The sequence below is a fragment of the Syngnathus scovelli genome, chromosome 9 (genome assembly GCF_024217435.2).
Source record: "Syngnathus scovelli strain Florida chromosome 9, RoL_Ssco_1.2, whole genome shotgun sequence".
NCBI classification, from domain to species: domain Eukaryota; kingdom Metazoa; phylum Chordata; class Actinopteri; order Syngnathiformes; family Syngnathidae; genus Syngnathus; species Syngnathus scovelli.
Genome location: NC_090855.1, coordinates 4143570 through 4162103, shown reverse-complemented (window position 1 = coordinate 4162103; position 18534 = coordinate 4143570). Strand labels below are relative to the sequence as shown.

Genomic DNA, 18534 nt, shown 5'->3' with positions numbered 1-18534 from the left:
CATTGGGCTGGCGCTTGCTAATTTCTCCCCATTAGTTCCTCTAATGTTTAAAAGCCCTATATAATCACATCCAGATTCATTCCACGAAGCGTGAACTATTATTAATTTGTAGTAAAAGTTTTAAGGCATTCACTCTCTTAAATTACACTTGGCAGTGGACTCGTCAAACGAGCACAGTCAAAAAATCTTAATGGAAAACTAAGGCACCCAAATGTAGTGAGTTCATTAAATGTGCAGTCACGCCGAGCAATTTATGATAGTCATTCTGGGCGATGTTAAAATTCCCAATCGAGCTCACCTACAATATTTGCTGAGGGACTTTGAACGCAGCTTTTTTATTTTCGCAACTGTTTTGTATCCAGACACCAACTAAACATGCATCATTCCCAACCGTATATATATTACTGTGACAAAACAATGGGATTCAGAGTAAAAAGACAAAAATAAACATCTTTACAAAACAAATCTGTACACACGTTGGAAAAAAAGTGCTTCATGAATTGACCAATTGTCTCATCTTCTTCACCTACCATGGGGGTTGTGTTGTTTCCGTAAAAACTTGGATGACATTCCCACAACTGATCCAGGAATTGCACGCGTGGGAAAGTTCACTCGTAATTCACACGTTCACAGACTGCACACAGGAGGGTAGCGGGGCACTCTTCAAATAAAAAGGGAACAGGGAACAGCGCTGTGGCTTGTAAACATCTCATACCTGACGGTCTGGGAGCTCCGTGACAGAAACGAGACAATGTCAACACCAACAAGAGTCATGCGTGAAAGGAGGCTCCTCAAGAGCATCGTGATTGACTCTCCTCAAAGCTGGCTTGGATTTCCTCTGGTAGTCAGAATAAATAAGCATCCCTGGTCCCGACAGCTAGAATAAGACATCTTCGTTCTCGATCATGAGTTGCACCACAAGCTTTTGCTGCCTCATGTCGTTCAGTGTGGTCAAGGCGTTCTGTTCTGGGGGCTGCATCAGAGTCGGACCAAAGACGATGCCCAAGTTCTCAGAAGTCATGAGATTGTCTTTTTCGAAGGTTGTTACCCTGGATTGTGACAAAGACAAGCTTTGGAAAAGATCTGGTGGAGCAATTCTTAATTCTGTTATTCTATGGCAGCAATCTATTGTGACAGGCAGAACTAATAAAGTGCTCTTATGTTACCAGCACACATCATTAGTTCAGTAGAAATACTTTTTATTGACGTTTTTGTCTGGTGACGTGTTTTAGGGGTTTTCGAAAGTCAAATATGTGGCTTGGCTTAAAAATATGTTGGAAAACAGGGCTGTAGATGACATTAGTTCCAGCAATACCTACGAACGCCACTAGGTGGCAGTAATACCACAAATACCCTGTCAGGCTTTTTAAACGGATATGTAGTTTTACAATAGTTCTATTAGGAAATTGGGATTTATAAGAATTTTTGTTTTAAATATATAAAATTGATTTAAAAAAATCATTATTTTGATTTAAAGTAAATTTTTACAAAAAAAAGAAAATATTTTATTTATGGTGATATTTGAGTGTTTGGCGCTTACTTTTTTGCATTGTGTTTGTCTGCAATATCTTTTTGTGCCTCACCTTTTAAGGTGAGCCATCAGGTAGCGTAAAGTCTCATAGTGAGCCGGGGGAAGCTGCAGCAAACCCTCGTGGATGGCCTCTAGTCTGCATTCAGCATTTGGAATTTCTGCAGAAATAATGATTGAAATGATTAACATGTTAAAAAAATCTAAGCGATGAAACGAGGAGTCCTTACTTGCAGCTTGAATAAATTTGGGGTACAAGTCAAACGTAATGACAGGGATGGGGAGGTCTCGCAAGTAAAGCTTCAGAGCGCCAGCAATGATGTTGATGTCTGCATAGGCACTGGCACTGATGTCAGCCTTTTCACCTTCTGTTGACGAGAATACAAACAATATTTGTAGTTTTCCACTGTAAAATATTCTCACCAAATTTCAAGACAAACATTTTTTTTTCACTCATATTATTCAATCAGCTTTTCAAGATGGTGTGAAGATGACAAACCTCGGTCAAAGGCGAGTCTAACATCCTCGATGTGCTCTGAAAAGCCGGACACTCTGTAGAGACCTTCCGATTTCATACCTGCAACACAAACGTCGTCAAGGTGTGCACACGGGAATACCGCCTCCGCCATCTTACCTCGGAGCTCAATCTCTCGGATGCAGAGATCCACCACCATTGGCCTCGGGGTGTTGTGGGCCTTGACCAGCGTGGTGAGATCACAGCTGAACACTTTCTTTATCCGCCGCAGATCCGGTTGGCAGTCGCTTGGAACCAGTTTGGAGCACTGTTTGTGTACATTCAGCCCGCAATCTACAAGGGGGGGGGGGGAGGAGATAACGAAAGGGCCATCAGCCTCGGCAGCCGTGATAACCCAAACACAGTGGTGTGAGGCTTAAGACCAAGTGAAAGTGACGAGTACTATCACACGGCACGCCCGCTCTCGCTTGCTTCACTGCGCAAATATGAGATAACGACAACAGGAAGTCGTTAGAGTTACGAGCAAAGTGTGTCAAAGATGTCCGACGACAGATTTGGGATTGAAATGGTGGCTGGTGTCCTTGTAGTGATGCATCCGAGTTAGAAATGGAGTGAGAGAGGGTAAAGATGTTCCTTCTGCTTTCAAAAGCACGAGTTCTCATGGTGCAGGCTAAGCCTCCGGCTTAGCAGCGTGGAAAATGCGTTAACAACAAACACTGTGTTTTTGGGGAAAGGCTGCCAGGTCTTGATTTGTGTCTGTGCTCTAAAAATGAAATCTTGTGATGGTTTATATTTAGTTACATTTGACCCGTCTATAACCTTTCACACAAACATAAGTCATTTATATTTTTAATTGAATTTAAAGGGAATAAGAGATGTTTTCATTGGACGGGAAGCTAGTCTGCTGTGATCACTCCCACAACGGCGCAAACGCCGCCTGTTTCTGTCTGCTCGCGTGAAGCCAATAATACACCCAGAAATGAAAACTCCACCCACGCGGTGGAATTGCATCGGGCATCAAAATGGGGCCCCAGTATTTGTTCAGAGTGTTTCTAAAAGGAAGGATGATGTAACTCAGAGGTAAACATGCTCCCATCAGAGCTTTTTGGGAAGACAGATTCAAAATGAGTGAATATTAGCACACGCACAAAAAAATAACCGAAAAAATTGAAAAAAAACAACAAATAATAATAAAATAAGAAATAAATATTATTTATAAAATAATAAAAAATGTATTCAATTATATATGGGTTGAAAAGAATTTGCGATTCACAACTTAACCCGGAGTTAGGTTTCGCGGATGCCTTGTGACCGACAAGAAATTCTTTGTCTAGTGAGTGAATGCTCCGCTATGGAGTTACCTGAGCAGCGGACACCTTGGGCAATCAGACCCCACATGAAGTTGGCGCAGTACTCGCACCAGTGTGGGCCTCGAAAGGTGTGTACCTGCAAGTGGACAACCCACGATTACAAACCCGCAGATGAGCATTGCACCTCCATGTCCAAGTTGGAGAAGAATCCTTTTGATTGGCAACACAGAGCTTATTTTGTGATGGGGACCCTCAGTGGGCTGGCAGATTAAAGGATTTCCGATTATGTGTCTAGCATCTGCTGCTAGGCAATCAAATACCTGCAAATCTGCAAGTCATGTTTGTGCATCCCAAAACATTGCAAGGATGACACCTGTGTGTAGTCAAAACACACACCTTCCAAATATGGAAAGACTGAAATGAACATATAGCAGATGCTGAGGGATTTGTTTTTGTTCTCTTTTCCAAGCCAAATGACCAATTAGAACTTTTGAAACTTAATAGATATTCTCAAAAATTAATTCAAAACTGTCTATAGTGCTTACAGGACATAAAATGAACCATTACTTTATTTGGAGTCAATAGAGTAACACAGAGTTTAAAATCAATAATCAATGCATCCCGCTGTTAATGGGGGGGTTCATTATTTACGCATGGAGATCAGCTGTGTGTGCTCCCATCAAAACAACACTTTAGCTGCTAATGTAAAACGATATAATATCTCTATTTCCATTCAAAATGTGCACACCAAAAATAAAAACAGCTCACCTTGAAGTTATGGATCTTCTCATAGGAGCACTGCTTCTCTGTAGTGTCTTTCAAAGCGCTCTGTCTCACCAGAGAAGACGAAATCTGTGGACAGGAGGCCAAGAGTTTTAGAGGCTTCCACAAAAGTGTCCCTTTGCTCCCAAGTTTGACTCCCAGCGCAAACGCTAACAATTCCTGTCGCTTTCGCTCTTGTCTTTTAGCTTTATGGTTAGTCAGCTCCCCCGCTAAACCTCCTCGGTTATTTTCGGCCTCCGTACTGGACTGTTCCCACGGACCCTCCATCTCCTCCGGAGGAAGATGCAAAAGGGTGACGGCTAATCCGCTCCCCTCTAAGTTTAGAGGGTAACTGATGGCTCCACTTCTGGCTTCAACTGGGAGGGGAGACGAGGAACAAGATGGGCAGTTGGGTGGCCTGAGGGTTGGAGTGTGCCTCGCACAATGGCCCTCTTTCACACGCCCAGAAAAGAGCTAGAGAGAGAGAGAGAGAACAGGCTCTATGATGGGGAGGGGCTGAGGGAGGGGAGGGGAGGGGTGGTTTGCTGTCAGGACTGTTTCACACAGCTCAACAGCTCTGTAAAGCAGGATCAATAGTGCAGACGCCCTCTTTATATCACAGAGCACTCTCACATTAGCCTACTGCCTTCCGGACACACTCCACTCCACTTAGCTGCAGATTCAAAAATGCCAGCAGCACGCAGAGAGCCAAGCACTCGGGCTTCCTAAATGTGTCACAAAACAGAACCCGAGATTATTGGGCCGGGACAGATGAGGAGCTTCTGAAGAGATCATGACCTCTAGCTTTGTTAGATAGCTGGTGGAATTCCCCACCCTAACACCCGCGTGGAGTCTTCCGGAAACAGTAGAGAACAATTTCCATCAGTCACAAGAAGAGACAGAATCCGGGGAGAGGGGGGGGATTACTACCATAATCCAGATATAGGAAATAATCCGAGAGTGCTCAAATCCATGTAAAAGAGCAAAGGAAGCTCATTTTGCCATACGGTGGTTTAGCAGCGGGGGGCTGTTGCTAAGGTCGAGTTGAATTTGTGCACGTAAGCAAGTACACGAAGCCTGTCAACTGCCCTTATTATCATTCCACAACTAGTCAACACAAGAGAACAAAAACCACACAATTTACACAAAACAAAGAAAAAAATAAAAACGTGAATAGTTGAATTCTTTAACACAGGAGAACCTGTTGAGTCAAACACAATTGCGATTATCATTGTTTGACTTTTAAAATATTTTAATTTTAAGATTCAATTTAATGTATTATTATTTATATTTATTATATAAATATTTATTAATTTAATTTGAAATTTAATTTCAAAACAAATAGTTTATGAAAACAAAAACAAAACACACTTGTGGTAGCTAATCTTTTGGAATCACACAAAATCTCACGTGATGTGTCACGTGATGCCAATTTTTTTTCTAGACAATTTTGTTCAAACTCCAGATAGACTTTGAGTTTTTTTTCCTTTTTGTCCTTAAGCATCACTGCAAAGACTGACATGGCAGCTGTCACATACCAGAGGATAAAATTTAGCATACAAGTCAGAAGGGACAGATGAGAAATATATCACTGGATATTTTAGCCTCAAGAAGGGAGGGGCGGGGGCACGAATGAGCTTTGTCTACGGGCAGATGGCCTCTTGTCTGGCCAAAGAAAAGACATGGAAGAAAAGGACAAAAGGTGGTCACACACAACAAGCTCAGCTTTCTTTTGGACTGGCTTGACTCCTTTTATTCCGAGTCTTTGTGAGGGCACAAAGTGGAGTCCAAAGTTAGTCGAAATAGAGATTTTTTTTCCAAACCAGGGGGTATTTACTGACAGAGCAGGTTATTATCTGTACAAACAACAGAGACATTACTGTGAGGATCATTCCAGGGGAAGTAACCAGACCAGCCTGACCGGCACCTCAGCCAGTCAGAGTGGTAAGGATCAGGAGGAATGTGGTAGACGTCTGACCACATTCAGCATGCAAAAGGAATTTAACTGAGGAGATAAACCTACAGGCCGAGTTCCCTTTTTCGGCCCCCGGGAAGCATTTTGGTTGCACCGTGAGCCCACAGCCACGCATTAGAAGGGTAAATACGTGCCATACAGTGAAGCCACTGTGTAAGTGAAGCCTCAGGGCGCGGCTGTGCGAATGGTAAACACGAAGGTCAAAAAGACTTTTCCACATTTAAGCCATCAGAGGTGAGCTGTGCTTTTTGGATAAATCTAATCAAGCAAAAAAAAAAAGGTGCAAACATCTGCTGACAGCTCAGATCATTGTATGCAGTATGAAAAAAAAAAAAATCAAAAAGACCTGCAGAGATATTTGAACACAAGACGACTTTCAGGACATCAAATACTGCTTTGACTCAAACGACCATTGACGATTGTTGGTCGGGTATCCTAAAAATGAACACACCGAGGCATTTTAAATCAATTGATGACATGTTGATCGATGCCCATTAGCTGTATTAATGTCTTGGGTGTCAGGTTACGGAAAAGCAAAGCGATGACTGATGCCGATAGCACAGCTGATGCTCACGCTCAGAGTTGTCACGTGTCGCCAAAATATATTGAATAATATTCTTTAAATGTCATTAATTTGTTAGAAGTAATCACGTGGTGTGAATTAAACATTATAGAGCACACGCATAAAGATTGCCCCCTAGTGGACGGATTGCTAAATCTCTTCCAGGGAAAAGGAGCGCTCTTAGAAGACATTCACAGACCATTACGAAACTACCCGTGGAAAACAATGCGCTTTTTGTTTCAGCGTGGTTCATACACATGCCACAGGGAGCAAAGGGCCCCCATCCACTCGGTCATCACTACCTTTCAGAGAAAGCAATGAAGCATGGCAACACACACCCGCAGGCAGCTATCTGATAATGTGCACTTAACTCCCAGGACAACTCGTCCTCTAAAATCACTTTTGTGCCACTGTAAAAATGTAGGGCGAAAGTTGATTAAAATCACAGTATCACTCCGGATCGGTTAAAACGTCCAGATCACCGATATATGTACACACACGCAAGGAATTGAGTGTGTGACTTGACATAACATGCTAACGTTTAGAAAATTGGCACTCACCTGTTCATCCCTGACAAAGGTAACCTTGCGGGATTGTGTGTGTCCACGGCTCAGCCTGTGCACCATCTTGTCCTTTAGCAGCGAGGTATACCCAAGATGCTCATAAATGGGATTTGCAGTCATTTTAGCGATATACTCCGCCGCCTTAGTCTCGATGTAGAGTGTGATGAGGGCGTCCGTGACCAGGTCGTGCACGGACTCGAACCTCTTCTCGGCGACAAAGTGTTTCCCATCGTAGAACAGCCTGTAGTTGAGCGTCTGCGGACCGAATCTAGACGGATGGTTTGAGTCGAGGTGAGACAAGCGAGCTGGATGAATTAGCTTTAGCTTTGATACCTTAAGGCCAAAGTGTGCGTCCCGGGCTGTCTTTGGCTTTCCCTGATCAAGTAGGAACCATCAGCAGGCCTGAGAAGTTCATCTGCATACTCTCGAGAGATCATGCCATGGAACCTGGAATCAATTATAACATTGGATTTAAATTAAAAAAAAAAAGTTAAACATTTTTAGTACAGTAATTAGATTTACACTCACTCTCTGCCGTAATATTTTGGCCTGCTTTCCATCTGTAAAACAAAAAAAGACAGTCAACCAAAAAAACGTGAGTATACAAATATTTCTCCCGCTCCTATATACTCACTCACCTCTTTGGGACATACGATCCTTTTCGGTCTTGGGGCCTCCTGCTGTAATTGGTACACTGTTAGAGAAACATATGTGGACTTTAATTAAGGCCTGTGCGTGTGCAATTCAGTGCAAGTTGTAATTACTTCAAAATAGTAGATTGGACCCAAAAAAAAAATGTCGCCGATGTACATTTAAGAAGAGGTATACTAAATTAGAAGCTGCTAGGCGGCAGCAAGTGTGGCCCGGACATTGTGAAAGGGTGAAAGCTTGAAAAGAGGGAGGAAAAAAAACAAAACACTGAAATCCTCAGTAAATATTTACTTGAGAACTTTTAGCACAAAGCAACCTAAGTTGTTCCACTACATTGGTGGAGCTGGAGGGGGGCCAGTGAGGGGCACTGCCTCCCCGGTGAAATATACTTGGATCCCCCAGGTGCCAGGTTAGCTAATTGACTTTGGGTATTTTATGATTTTCTGGTAATATTTTTCCACATTTCCCCTCGTGGCCAAGACGGAACATATTATGAATATTTATTAGCATTTTCTGAAGAATATTTGGGGTTTATAAAAGAAATATATTTTGGAGGGGTTTTTAGACCCCCTTGGCCCCCCCGGGACAAAATCCTAGCTCCGCCAATGGTCCATCAATGCAGCCCATAGTTCCTCAGCTGCAGCCCGTGTGAAGCCGAGCCCACTTTTTGTCACAGAAGATTCTGCTGGAAGGGAACAAGCTTCCTCACTGTGTGTATTTTCATGTTTTTGTCAAAGTGACTTAAGATCTGGGCGTCATCCATCCCTTTGACACAATAAGTGCTGATGGGACCAAACACAATGATTAGAAAAATATGCAGACATTTAATATATGGAAAACAAATGCAACAAAAGGAAATTGCTACAATGTGTCACAGTTTCCATTTGCACTCGTGTTGCTCCCCACTTAAAATGATTGGAGTCGCATCAAATATGGACGAGTGGATCCATTTCCTCCCGCAAGGCATAAAACACTGGATGGAGAAGTGGGCGATATTCAGATCCTCTTCACAGAGAGAAAATCGTGTTTTCTCCAGCGAGCGTAACCTATTTTACTCACACTCGAGTTCATGTTGCTCAGCATGAAGAAAGAAAGCCTCATTTGAAATCAATGTTTTTCATTCACATCACATATTGGAAAAGCGTGTGGATGGTTTACAAATGACGAATACACTTCCCACACAGAGGGCAAATTTATCGTTAATCATTATACTCACAGTAGGACTTCCATATTGGTGGTTGGTAATCCTCAGGGTCTGTAAAAAGATAAAAAGTGAAGCAGGTCACTGTGTCGCTCTCAACGGTGTAAAACAACGTTTTTTTTGCCTCAAGGACAATGGATACATTCCAACTTGTACTGGATCTATGGCACCAGCCCAGAACATTTAGTATGAGGAAATTACATTACAAAGGCATAAACTCCTGTTCCTATTTTTTTTCCTACCAAATACCACCTAAAAAAGATTTAGCTATCCAAATATCACCATTTTTCTCCATCAACATTAAAATACAGTAGCGTAGTAGGTCAAAGTGTTCATCAAAAACAAAGATGGGTTTTATCCCGAGAAAGCCAATTTAATGTTATTGTAAGTCACTGTAATGATATTTAATTTGAAAATTGAGTCTAGAGATGATTTGACCCTTAATTGTTAGCATTGCGCTAAAGTAGCCTTCATTAAAGTTTGTTGACTGAACAACACAGAGCAGTTAAGAGTAGTAAGTGCATCATGAATCATACCAACATGCATTCCTTTGCCCACCACACCCTTCAGGCCTGAAGTGGTGAAATAAAAACACACCTGAGCGCTGCGGGGGATTAAAATTGTGTCAACTAGTAAGCACTTGTTAGATGTGACTACTGTGGATCAAGCAGTAAAATAATAGACGTCTAACAGCATTACCAGTTCAGGTTTTATAAAAGCCAAAGTATGAAAAATTTGTCTGTGCATTTGAGGGTTAATTTTCTTTAGCCCAGCCAGATCAAATTTCCTTATTCTATTCGTGGTTTCTCAAAACCTGATCTCCACGATAAAGAAATGAATCATCATGAGATTGCGTTTGCAGATATGTTGCCTGTGTGGTTGGCTAGGTATTGCACTGTGCAGACCAAAAAGATTGATTCCACTGCAGCTTGTTCAAAGAATTTGATTTCATCTGATTGTCTGCCAAATACTTTCTTTGAATGTAATTCTTGGAATCTACCATCCTGGTTTCTTTCGTTTCGGCAGCACGGAATCAAACGGACGCTCCTCTAGACTCACGACATGTATGATGATGCAAATATGGGCAAAACATCAAAAGGGTTTTCGTATTTATAAGTGCCTGCCGATGGGGGAGAACGCCGGATGACACAGCTGGAGGCCAGCCCCCCAAAAGCAATTAGACGCATCGCCGTCGAGTTCTTCTACAGTCACATGCGCTCATTAAAATAATAATCATGTTTACTCAAGTGGCAAAGAGCATATTTGATGAATGAAGATAACATGCCTGCATTTTTGGGACCTGTGGGTGTATAATATAGACTCAGTAAAGTGCAACTATAAAAATAAAAAAAATCTCTAAAAATGTGAAAAATATGTGAGTTTCAAAATCTAAATTTTCCCGATTTTTCAGACATGACTAATACACAGATAGTGTCAGAAAGAAAAAAAAACACTGCCACAAAGTAAATATTTTCCAGGCTGTTAGCGATTTAGCAATGATTCATTGGCCCATTGAGCAACTGTGGTGACAGAGACTCTCCACGCTTTGCTTTCTAGCTCCAGATACATCCAAAATTATGAATAGAATTGAGGAATATTGTGAATATATCTATATTAATCTTTCAGTCAGTAGACTTGACATCACTTTTATAATTTATTGCTACAATGCCAGGAATGTGATTTAAAAAAAACAAACAAATAGTACAAAAAGGTCAGAATGTTTGTTATTAGCTACGCAGCTGAGGAATGCATCCAGTCATCCTGCAAGGTTCAACGTTATCATTTCCTCCATGGACGCCGTGTTCTTGCAAAACTCACGTCACATTATAAGCTGCTAAAATCATGTGACTGTTACCAAGCTGTAGAGGAGCTTTGTAGAAGAACCAAGCTATTGTGTGTGTGTATCTCAGCAGTAGGGAGACCATCTGTTGTATGATGACCCAAGTCCAAAAAAAAAAATTACACCTTCGATAGCCTCGGTGCCAACTGTAAAATCCCGGTAATGTACAAATTCAGTTTCACACGATCCTCAATGGAAAAGAGGAAAAATGTGAGTAGTGGAAAGACTTTTGAGGTGACCACCAGTATTTAGCAGAAGCATGTGCTGCGGGGTGTTGAGCAGAACATTTCATTCCATCTCTTCAAACGATGTTGTTATTCACATCCTGAAGCTCACGGTATTTTTTCTTTCTCTTTACTCCATCACATAATTTCTCTCTTGAGAGCCATGTGGGGAAATGGAGCATTGTCGTGTGCATGCTCCTGTTTGTATCTATGCCAACATTTGGGATTTTGCAGTTTGAAATAAACAGCTCACCTAAGAATCAATTTTTTTATCCCGAGACAAGGTGTCGCGTTTTATTCAACCGTACTCACAACGAGCTGGCGAGACGGAGTGAGCCAAACACGCATTTCTTTTGCAGCCAGAACAGACGGCCTGATTTGGGTCAGCAAACAGCACCAGCCAGGATTCATTTTGCCGCGTGGTGGAGATTATTCAAATGTTGAGTCTGCCTGCCAAAAAGCTCGACTTGAAAATAATCATACCCTTGTGACAACCACTCCATCGCTGGCGGCAACGCAGCTAGTAACCTCTGATAATTACGCCGAGTGGTAATGACAGCCCTCGAAATGAAAAGTGTTTCCTTCTAAAGCAAGCAAGGCAGGAGTCCAAAAAGTAAAAAGTGTATCAAAGTGGCTGCTTTCTGAGGCCCACGCATAAATAATACTGCCTAAAACATGTTATAACTCAAATTATGTCAACAGGCAATGACGGATTGTCCCACCTACTGGGCACCGCATCAGGAAAACGTGACTCTGGCGCAGGCCAAAATGCTGATTTCAATATACAATGGAACCTCGGTCCATACATTTCATCGGCTGCAGAAGCGTTTGTAAACTGAGGTAAGGTTTCCTATTGAAATGAATGGAAATGCAATTATTCCGTTCCAACCTCCAAACCGTGGTAGCAAAATTTTGGTATTTCTAATACTAATACTTAAAAATTAGATTTAGATCTAAGCACTTGATGGAACATTCCAAATTGCCTTTTGGTTTTTGTTTCAGGTCAGGACAGGTTTCATTATACAAGAGGCAGTATGTTACTGTATTGTGTGGCAGATTTGGGTTTTCACAACCCCAGAGAACTTCCAAGCATGGAAAGTGAAGTGCACTTGCCAAACATGAGCATTGCTTGCAGCCCACCACCAAGTGGGAAAGTATGAATGTGATTGGTCCCAATTCAGCATGAACATGCATGTATGCACAAATAAGAATTTCATGTGCTACCATACTCTATGTATAAATCTAAGAGGGTGCATTTCAACTCTTACCAGATGACACGGACGAACCAGAGAGGCTTGAATTACTCGACGCTGCCATCTCGTCCCCTCCTCTCCTTCACTGCCGCTCAGCCAAGGTGCGCTCCCGGCAGCAGCAACCTCATACCCGGCGGTGCTTCCATGACGCTCGGCCTGGACCGGACGGAGTCTTCTTTTTCTATGAATGAGCCAGCCGATGAAATCCTCGGAGCGCGCACGGTCGCCGATGAGTGGCGCAAGAAACGAACAAATCTAGGCTTTTTTCCCCCCCTTCTTCTTAAGGGGAGAGACGTACCGCCTCCTCCACTACGAGAAGGTCCAGCGAACGTGGCTCACATGTCTACAGGTTGCCGATGCAAACGTACGGCAGCAGGCAGCCTGCTGCCTCCATGTGCCTCCGTTCCAGGAGGCTCGCAGCGTATAAACACACTTGGCCGCCGCAGAAGCTCAGACGCGCCTTCTTAAAGTGAAAGTTGCACTTGCTGCACAGGAGAGAGGAAAAAAGAGCCACCACCATCAAATTAGAAAAACAAAATTACTTTACGACCCAATTGGACTAAGTATTCATATCGAGTCCAATTGAAATGTCATTTTAGGTCGACCTAATTAATAACTATCTCAGATCGAAGGGGTAATACCGCCATCTAGTGGCCCTAGTTTCGCGTCGCATCTGATGACGTCACTGGGGCTAACAACTCCCAAAGAAGTGCCGGCCCCATCAGATAAGTGGAATGCGGAATTGATCATGTTGCAAGGTCTTAAACGCATAAAGATTTTAATCCAAGCATCGAACAAAGTCTTTTAATTTGGATTGCTCTCCAGCAAAATCAAGCAATTACACACACATTAAAGGTACAGAAAACATGCAAAATATATGAAATCAAATTTACGGGTGCAATCATTTGAGCGAACCAGAAAAGAACAAGTCACCTCACTTGGTTACAGACAGTATAAATAATATGTGACACGGTGACTAAGTTGAAATGCAGCTCCTTGCAGTTCCGATGGAAAGTCCTCCTCCTCCTCTTGTCATTTGCCGATGCAGCAGGAAGAGAATGTGGACGAATAAGAGCTCAGCCGATTCTGGTCGTTTATAACAACCACATGAGGCTCATGCTGCAAATCACCATCAGCGGCAGGGGATGCGAGCAACGGCGACCCGCGCTGGCAGTGACTTTGAGTGCGAAAGTCTTTTCCTCAGCCTTTCCACTTTTGGGTGTCATGGTGACCTTGTACTTGGCCTCGTCCTTCAAGCTGAGTGGTCCGATAGTCAGGTCTCCGTTCTTAGGGTTAAAATGGATCTTCTCTTTTTTGTAAAGTGCCCCTTCGGTGAGTTGCCAAGTGTCTGTTTGGGTCACGGTTTCTGCGTCATCTTCCTTTGCCACGTCTGTGTTATCTTTGGATGATTCGTCGTTACTTTCCACTGCTTGGTTTCCCTGACTCACGATTGTTGGCTGTTTTGCATCATCTGCGTTTGCCGATTTTGCATTATTTGTGTCTGCGTTGCCTTTCGTTTCCACTTTTTCTTCTGTGGCTGATTTGTCGTCACTTTCCACTTCCTTTTTTTCTTCGGTTGCTTCGTCTTGCTTTCCCTGACCCTCAGATTGGTTGCTTTGACTTTCGTTGCTGCTCTCTTCCTCTTGGGCCTCGTTGCCTTGAGTAAGTGATTGTCTCTCTCCTTGGTTTTGATGGATGATTGCACCCTGCTCATTGTTTGAGCTAGGATCACCAATGAGAGTTTGGAAAGCACTAGGTTTTGAAGCCGTCTTGTCTTTGATGGCGTAGGAGAGAATCTGTCCGTTGCCGATTATCAGCCATACGATTTTTGTGTAGTCATCCAGCGTTGCCTTCCCGGTGGCCAGGGTGACATTTTCACCTACTTTGCCATTGACTTGAATCTCAGCTGTACTGCGCTTCCAAACGAGAATCTTCTCGGCGTCAGCGAGCGGACGGAACATCAGGAGCGCCCACATCAGCCAAGCCATCTTTCTGGTTAGCACTCTTCTGCCCATTAGGGAACCAAGGAAGACAAGGTACGCTCAGGCGTCGTATATACCCCCAACGCTCGGCCTTCAAAGCAAAGACATCGGCCCTTTGGAAACGACAAAGCGCCTGGAAATGTCATACACGCATCATCGCGAAGACGTAAAGGCGATCAAACGCAAAGCTTCGAGACGAGGAAGACACCTGCTGACGCATTACGAAACCAGCAACTTGACAGGACGGGGACTCCGTGTGCTAACCAAAGACGATGTTTGGGGAAACATTAGCACAATTCATTGGAACCTCTCATTAAAGTTCAAATACGGATTCACAAGAATGCCTACACTTTCCACCCGAATGAATTGTTTCTTTGACAAGCCTTTTACCATACTAAATCTATTCAGATTGAAACAAAATAACGACAGTTGATCTTTGAATATATATATATATATATATATATATATATATATATATATATATATATATATATATATATATATATATATATATATATATTTTTTTTTTTTTTTTTTCTTGAATGGGACTTGATAAGCAGAATTGCTTCAACCTGTCATGTATGATATAGTATCAAATGAAATGGTAAGGAATGTATGTTGATGATGTCTGCCCAAATAAAAAATCAAATAAAAAAAAACAATTAAAAAAATAAATACATTAAATAAATAAATTAAAGGGGGACAAAATGGCTGCTTGAGTCAAAAAGGCAACGCTTGATACCGTGATACAAAGAAACAAATTCGCCTTTGCCACATCGATAAAGCCCAAATTTGTTTTCAAGCGCTTATGAAAGTCCTGCAACGAAGCATTTCCGGGAAAGAAACATTGCCGATCACGTGATTCTTTAACGATCACGTGAGGTTGCTTTAGGATTTGATCATGTGACTCGGTCTCCACTCTTACGCGATTGACTGTTTTGTGGAAAAGAAAAAACATGAGGTGAGTTTTAACCCACATTTTGACATCATTTAATTCCACCGACATTTTGAAAACGTTTAATTTCAACACCACGCGTTTGAGCGTGTCGTTTAAACATTTGCACGGACTTGTAAACACTGACAGAGCTTGGATCGAGACCGTGGGTGTCCTGTTCCTACTCTGGAGCGCTCACGTTCCAGTCCAAACTCGCCGATGCTCGTCCTTTTTCTGCCGCAAGTCACTTAATGTCAGCAGCCTCAACGGTGTGGATCCCGGAGCTCCTCTCTTTCTCACCCCTTACCTGGAGAAGGGTGCCATTGACGAAGGTAGATTGTGTCGATATCGTTTCGTCTATCGACAATACGATATATATATTATTTGTTTGCTCCAGCCAGGAAATTAAGTGCAGTTGGGGAGCTGCCTGGCCAAAACGTGAAGAGTTATGCCGGCTACCTGACTGTCAACAAGAAATACAACAGTAACCTCTTCTTCTGGTTCTTCCCTGCACTCTTGGTAACTCCAAGCATCATTTAATTCATTATATTGTTGCCTCGGTGAACAATAATACAATGGAGCAATTCAGTGGCTTCTTACTTGAGCCATAAAAATCCTGCTAAATAACAAACCACAAGATGGCGCTGAAGTTTTTTTGGGTGACTCTTCCAGCCATCCAGCCATGATGGAAAGGCCCCGATTCTGCTGTGGCTGCAAGGGGGCCCTGGAGGGACCTCTATGTTTGGCCTTTTTGTGGAACATGGACCTTATGTGGTTTCCAAAAACATGACGGGTAAGAAAAAGCATATAACTTTGGCAAGTGTCTGTTCAATAACTTTTGTGCGATTGCAGTGAACCTGAGGGACTACGCCTGGACCTTGAAATATTCAGTTTTATACGTTGACAATCCAGTAGGTGGCATATTTAGATCTTTGCACTCGATGGAACATTTCAAATTGCCTTTTGTTTTTTGTTTTAGGTCGGGACAGGTTTCAGCTTCACCGACGACGACCGCGGTTATGCACAGAATCAGGATGACGTTGGCAGAGATCTATACAGGTGCAACATCTATTCCGTGACTGTAATTGGCTCACTTTGATTTATTTTTTTCCCCATTCTGTCGCTTTCCAAGTGCTTTGATCCAGTTCTTCCAACTCTTTCCCGAGTATCAGTCCAATGACTTCTATGCAACCGGAGAGGTAAGTTTGGCTTTTGAAATCAGTTTCATCCAACAACAATAAAACTGTGCGTCTCTGCAGTCGTACGCGGGGAAATACGTTCCGGCCATCTCTTATTACATCCATAAAAACAACCCCACGGCCAAGGTCAAAATCAACTTCAAGGGCATGGCCATCGGTGACGGCCTGTGCGACCCCGAAGTGGTGCGTAGCTGCCGACGCGAGAGTCCCAAGTCTTCCACGGGAATGTGACATTCTCATATCTGTCAGATGCTGGGTGGCTACGGTGAGTTTTTGTACCAGACGGGCATGATCGACGAAGTTCAGAAAGACTACGTCAACAAACAGACCGACTTGGGTGTGGTGCTCATCCAGCAGCAGAAGTGGGTTGAGGCTTTCAAGGTACCTCGTGAAAGGAACTACTCAAATAAGGATATTCAGATTTATGTTTGGCGTCCATGTTTATTTTTTAAATTATTTCTTTATCCGGTCAGGTTTTCGACAGCTTGCTGAATGGCGACTTGGCGCCGTACCCTTCCTTCTTCCAGAACGCAACAGGCTGCACCAACTATTTCAACTACATGTTATGTCAGGTACACGGAAATATTTGTCATCAAAACAATAACATTACTAATGATTTTTAAATACACAGGTGTTCCTAATGTAGCGTCCACTGCATTTCCATATTTGTGAATGTTTTACGTCAGGAACCCGAAGACCAGGAGTACTTTTCCACCTTCGTGACGCTCCCTCAGGTGCGGCGTGCCATCCACGTTGGCAAACTTGAATTCCACGACGGCTCGCAGGTGGAGAAGCACCTGATGCAGGATGTGATGAAGAGCATCAAGCCCTGGCTGGGCGTGCTCATGGACCACTACAAAGTCAGGACTCGAACAAAACTGATGATTTGAAGAGTTGTGTATTTTGAGACCATCTGTCCTCCTTCGCACGCAGGTTTTGATCTACAGCGGTCAGCTGGACGTGATCGTGGCGGCTCCTTTGACCGAACGGTTCCTGCCCACCGTCAACTGGACCGGAGCGGATGACTATAAGACGGCGCCGCGCTTTCATTGGAAGCTTCAGCCCGGCGATACGGAGGTGGCCGGTTACGTAAGACAAGTGGGGGAGTTCAACCAGGTGAGTTCATGACCCGCGAGTGGATAAGTACTCAATTTAAAGAGACTTTTTATCACGCAGGTCATTATCAGAGGCGGCGGACATATTTTGCCTTACGACCAGCCGGCGAGGTCTTTTGACATGATTGACAGATTTCTATCAACGCGAGGCTGGGCATGAAGAATTCACACAATCACACGCTTTGATGAGCGTATGCAAATCAGGTTCATTTTATTATTGCTGTAATTACTGGATTTGAACACGGCATTCTTTTTTATGTTCTTATCGCTCGTCAAAGACAATGTCTTTTAATCTGTATGGCTGCAAAGTTTTTCTTGATGTTTTTTTTTTAAACGTTGCACTCTTATGGGTTATTTTCAATGAGAGGGGTCAAAATGCCTTTTAACTATGATCATTTTTGTTTTTAAATCGTTGCTGCTCACTAATAGTGATTATCCAAAATGAAATTGTACAACACTCATATTAGTCTGCCTTTGGGGTTAATAATGTGGTTTTAATATGGCACCATAACAGTATTGAATGTTATTTCCTTCTCAAAACAAAATTTGTTTTTAACTTGATTTGCCTTCAAATAAAAGGCTATTTTAAATAAACAAGTGTGTCATAGAATAAAGTAATACATACAAACAATGACATCTGTTCCGAGGATTGTATTGACGTACAAAGTATAGTAACAACAATCCCCACCAGGGGGCAGTGTGCGCAAAGAATAATCACAAGTTCACAAAATGATTCACTACGCTTCTAGTACTAATCATGACAATCATGATCTTGAAAGTAATACTAATTTTGGTATTTGTAATTTATGCCTGTGCACAATGAAAATTAAACTAATAAATTTTAATCAGTGGTTTAAAGCAGTGGTTCCCAACCTTTTTTGCGCCACGGACCGGTTACGTGTCAGAAATATTTCGCAGACCGGCCTTTATATAAATAATACATTTATAATAAATGTATAA

The 18534-nt window shown here is 42.6% G+C and overlaps 2 protein-coding genes across 2 annotated transcripts; one reads left to right on the top strand and one right to left on the bottom strand.

Annotated features, from left to right (window-relative positions):
• Positions 1-316: 316 nt before the first annotated feature.
• On the bottom strand, positions 317-12815 carry chn2 (chimerin 2). Its single transcript, XM_049731292.2, has 13 exons — positions 12360-12815; positions 9043-9081; positions 7814-7869; positions 7704-7735; positions 7509-7622; positions 7173-7443; positions 4082-4165; positions 3365-3449; positions 2163-2336; positions 2028-2105; positions 1759-1896; positions 1584-1689; positions 317-1049 (listed from the first exon to the last, which is right to left on the bottom strand). Exons 1-13 carry the CDS (start codon positions 12406-12408, stop codon positions 878-880), a joined length of 1398 nt encoding a protein of 465 aa, XP_049587249.1. The 5' UTR covers positions 12409-12815; the 3' UTR covers positions 317-877.
• Positions 12816-15130: 2315 nt separating this feature from the next.
• cpvl (carboxypeptidase vitellogenic like) lies at positions 15131-18205 on the top strand. The gene is made up of 13 exons (XM_049731285.1): positions 15131-15287; positions 15411-15592; positions 15658-15779; positions 15933-16053; positions 16113-16171; positions 16240-16319; positions 16393-16459; positions 16520-16642; positions 16709-16840; positions 16933-17031; positions 17146-17319; positions 17393-17575; positions 17636-18205. Exons 1-13 carry the CDS (start codon positions 15283-15285, stop codon positions 17732-17734), a joined length of 1446 nt encoding a protein of 481 aa, XP_049587242.1. The 5' UTR covers positions 15131-15282; the 3' UTR covers positions 17735-18205.
• Positions 18206-18534: the final 329 nt, after the last annotated feature.

Coding starts and splice junctions, on each gene's coding strand:
- chn2 (XM_049731292.2), bottom strand. CDS start 12,408: ATGGCAGCGTCGAGTAATTCAAGCCTCTCTGGTTCGTCCGTGTCATCT. Junction 7,870..9,042: donor ACCAATATGGAAGTCCTACT/GTGAGTATAATG, acceptor TTTCTCTAACAG/TGTACCAATTACAGCAGGAG. Junction 1,050..1,583: donor CTGATGGCTCACCTTAAAAG/GTGAGGCACAAA, acceptor GTCACAATCCAG/GGTAACAACCTTCGAAAAAG.
- cpvl (XM_049731285.1), top strand. Junction 15,593..15,657: donor GAAGGGTGCCATTGACGAAG/GTAGATTGTGTC, acceptor TGTTTGCTCCAG/CCAGGAAATTAAGTGCAGTT. Junction 15,780..15,932: donor GGTTCTTCCCTGCACTCTTG/GTAACTCCAAGC, acceptor TGACTCTTCCAG/CCATCCAGCCATGATGGAAA.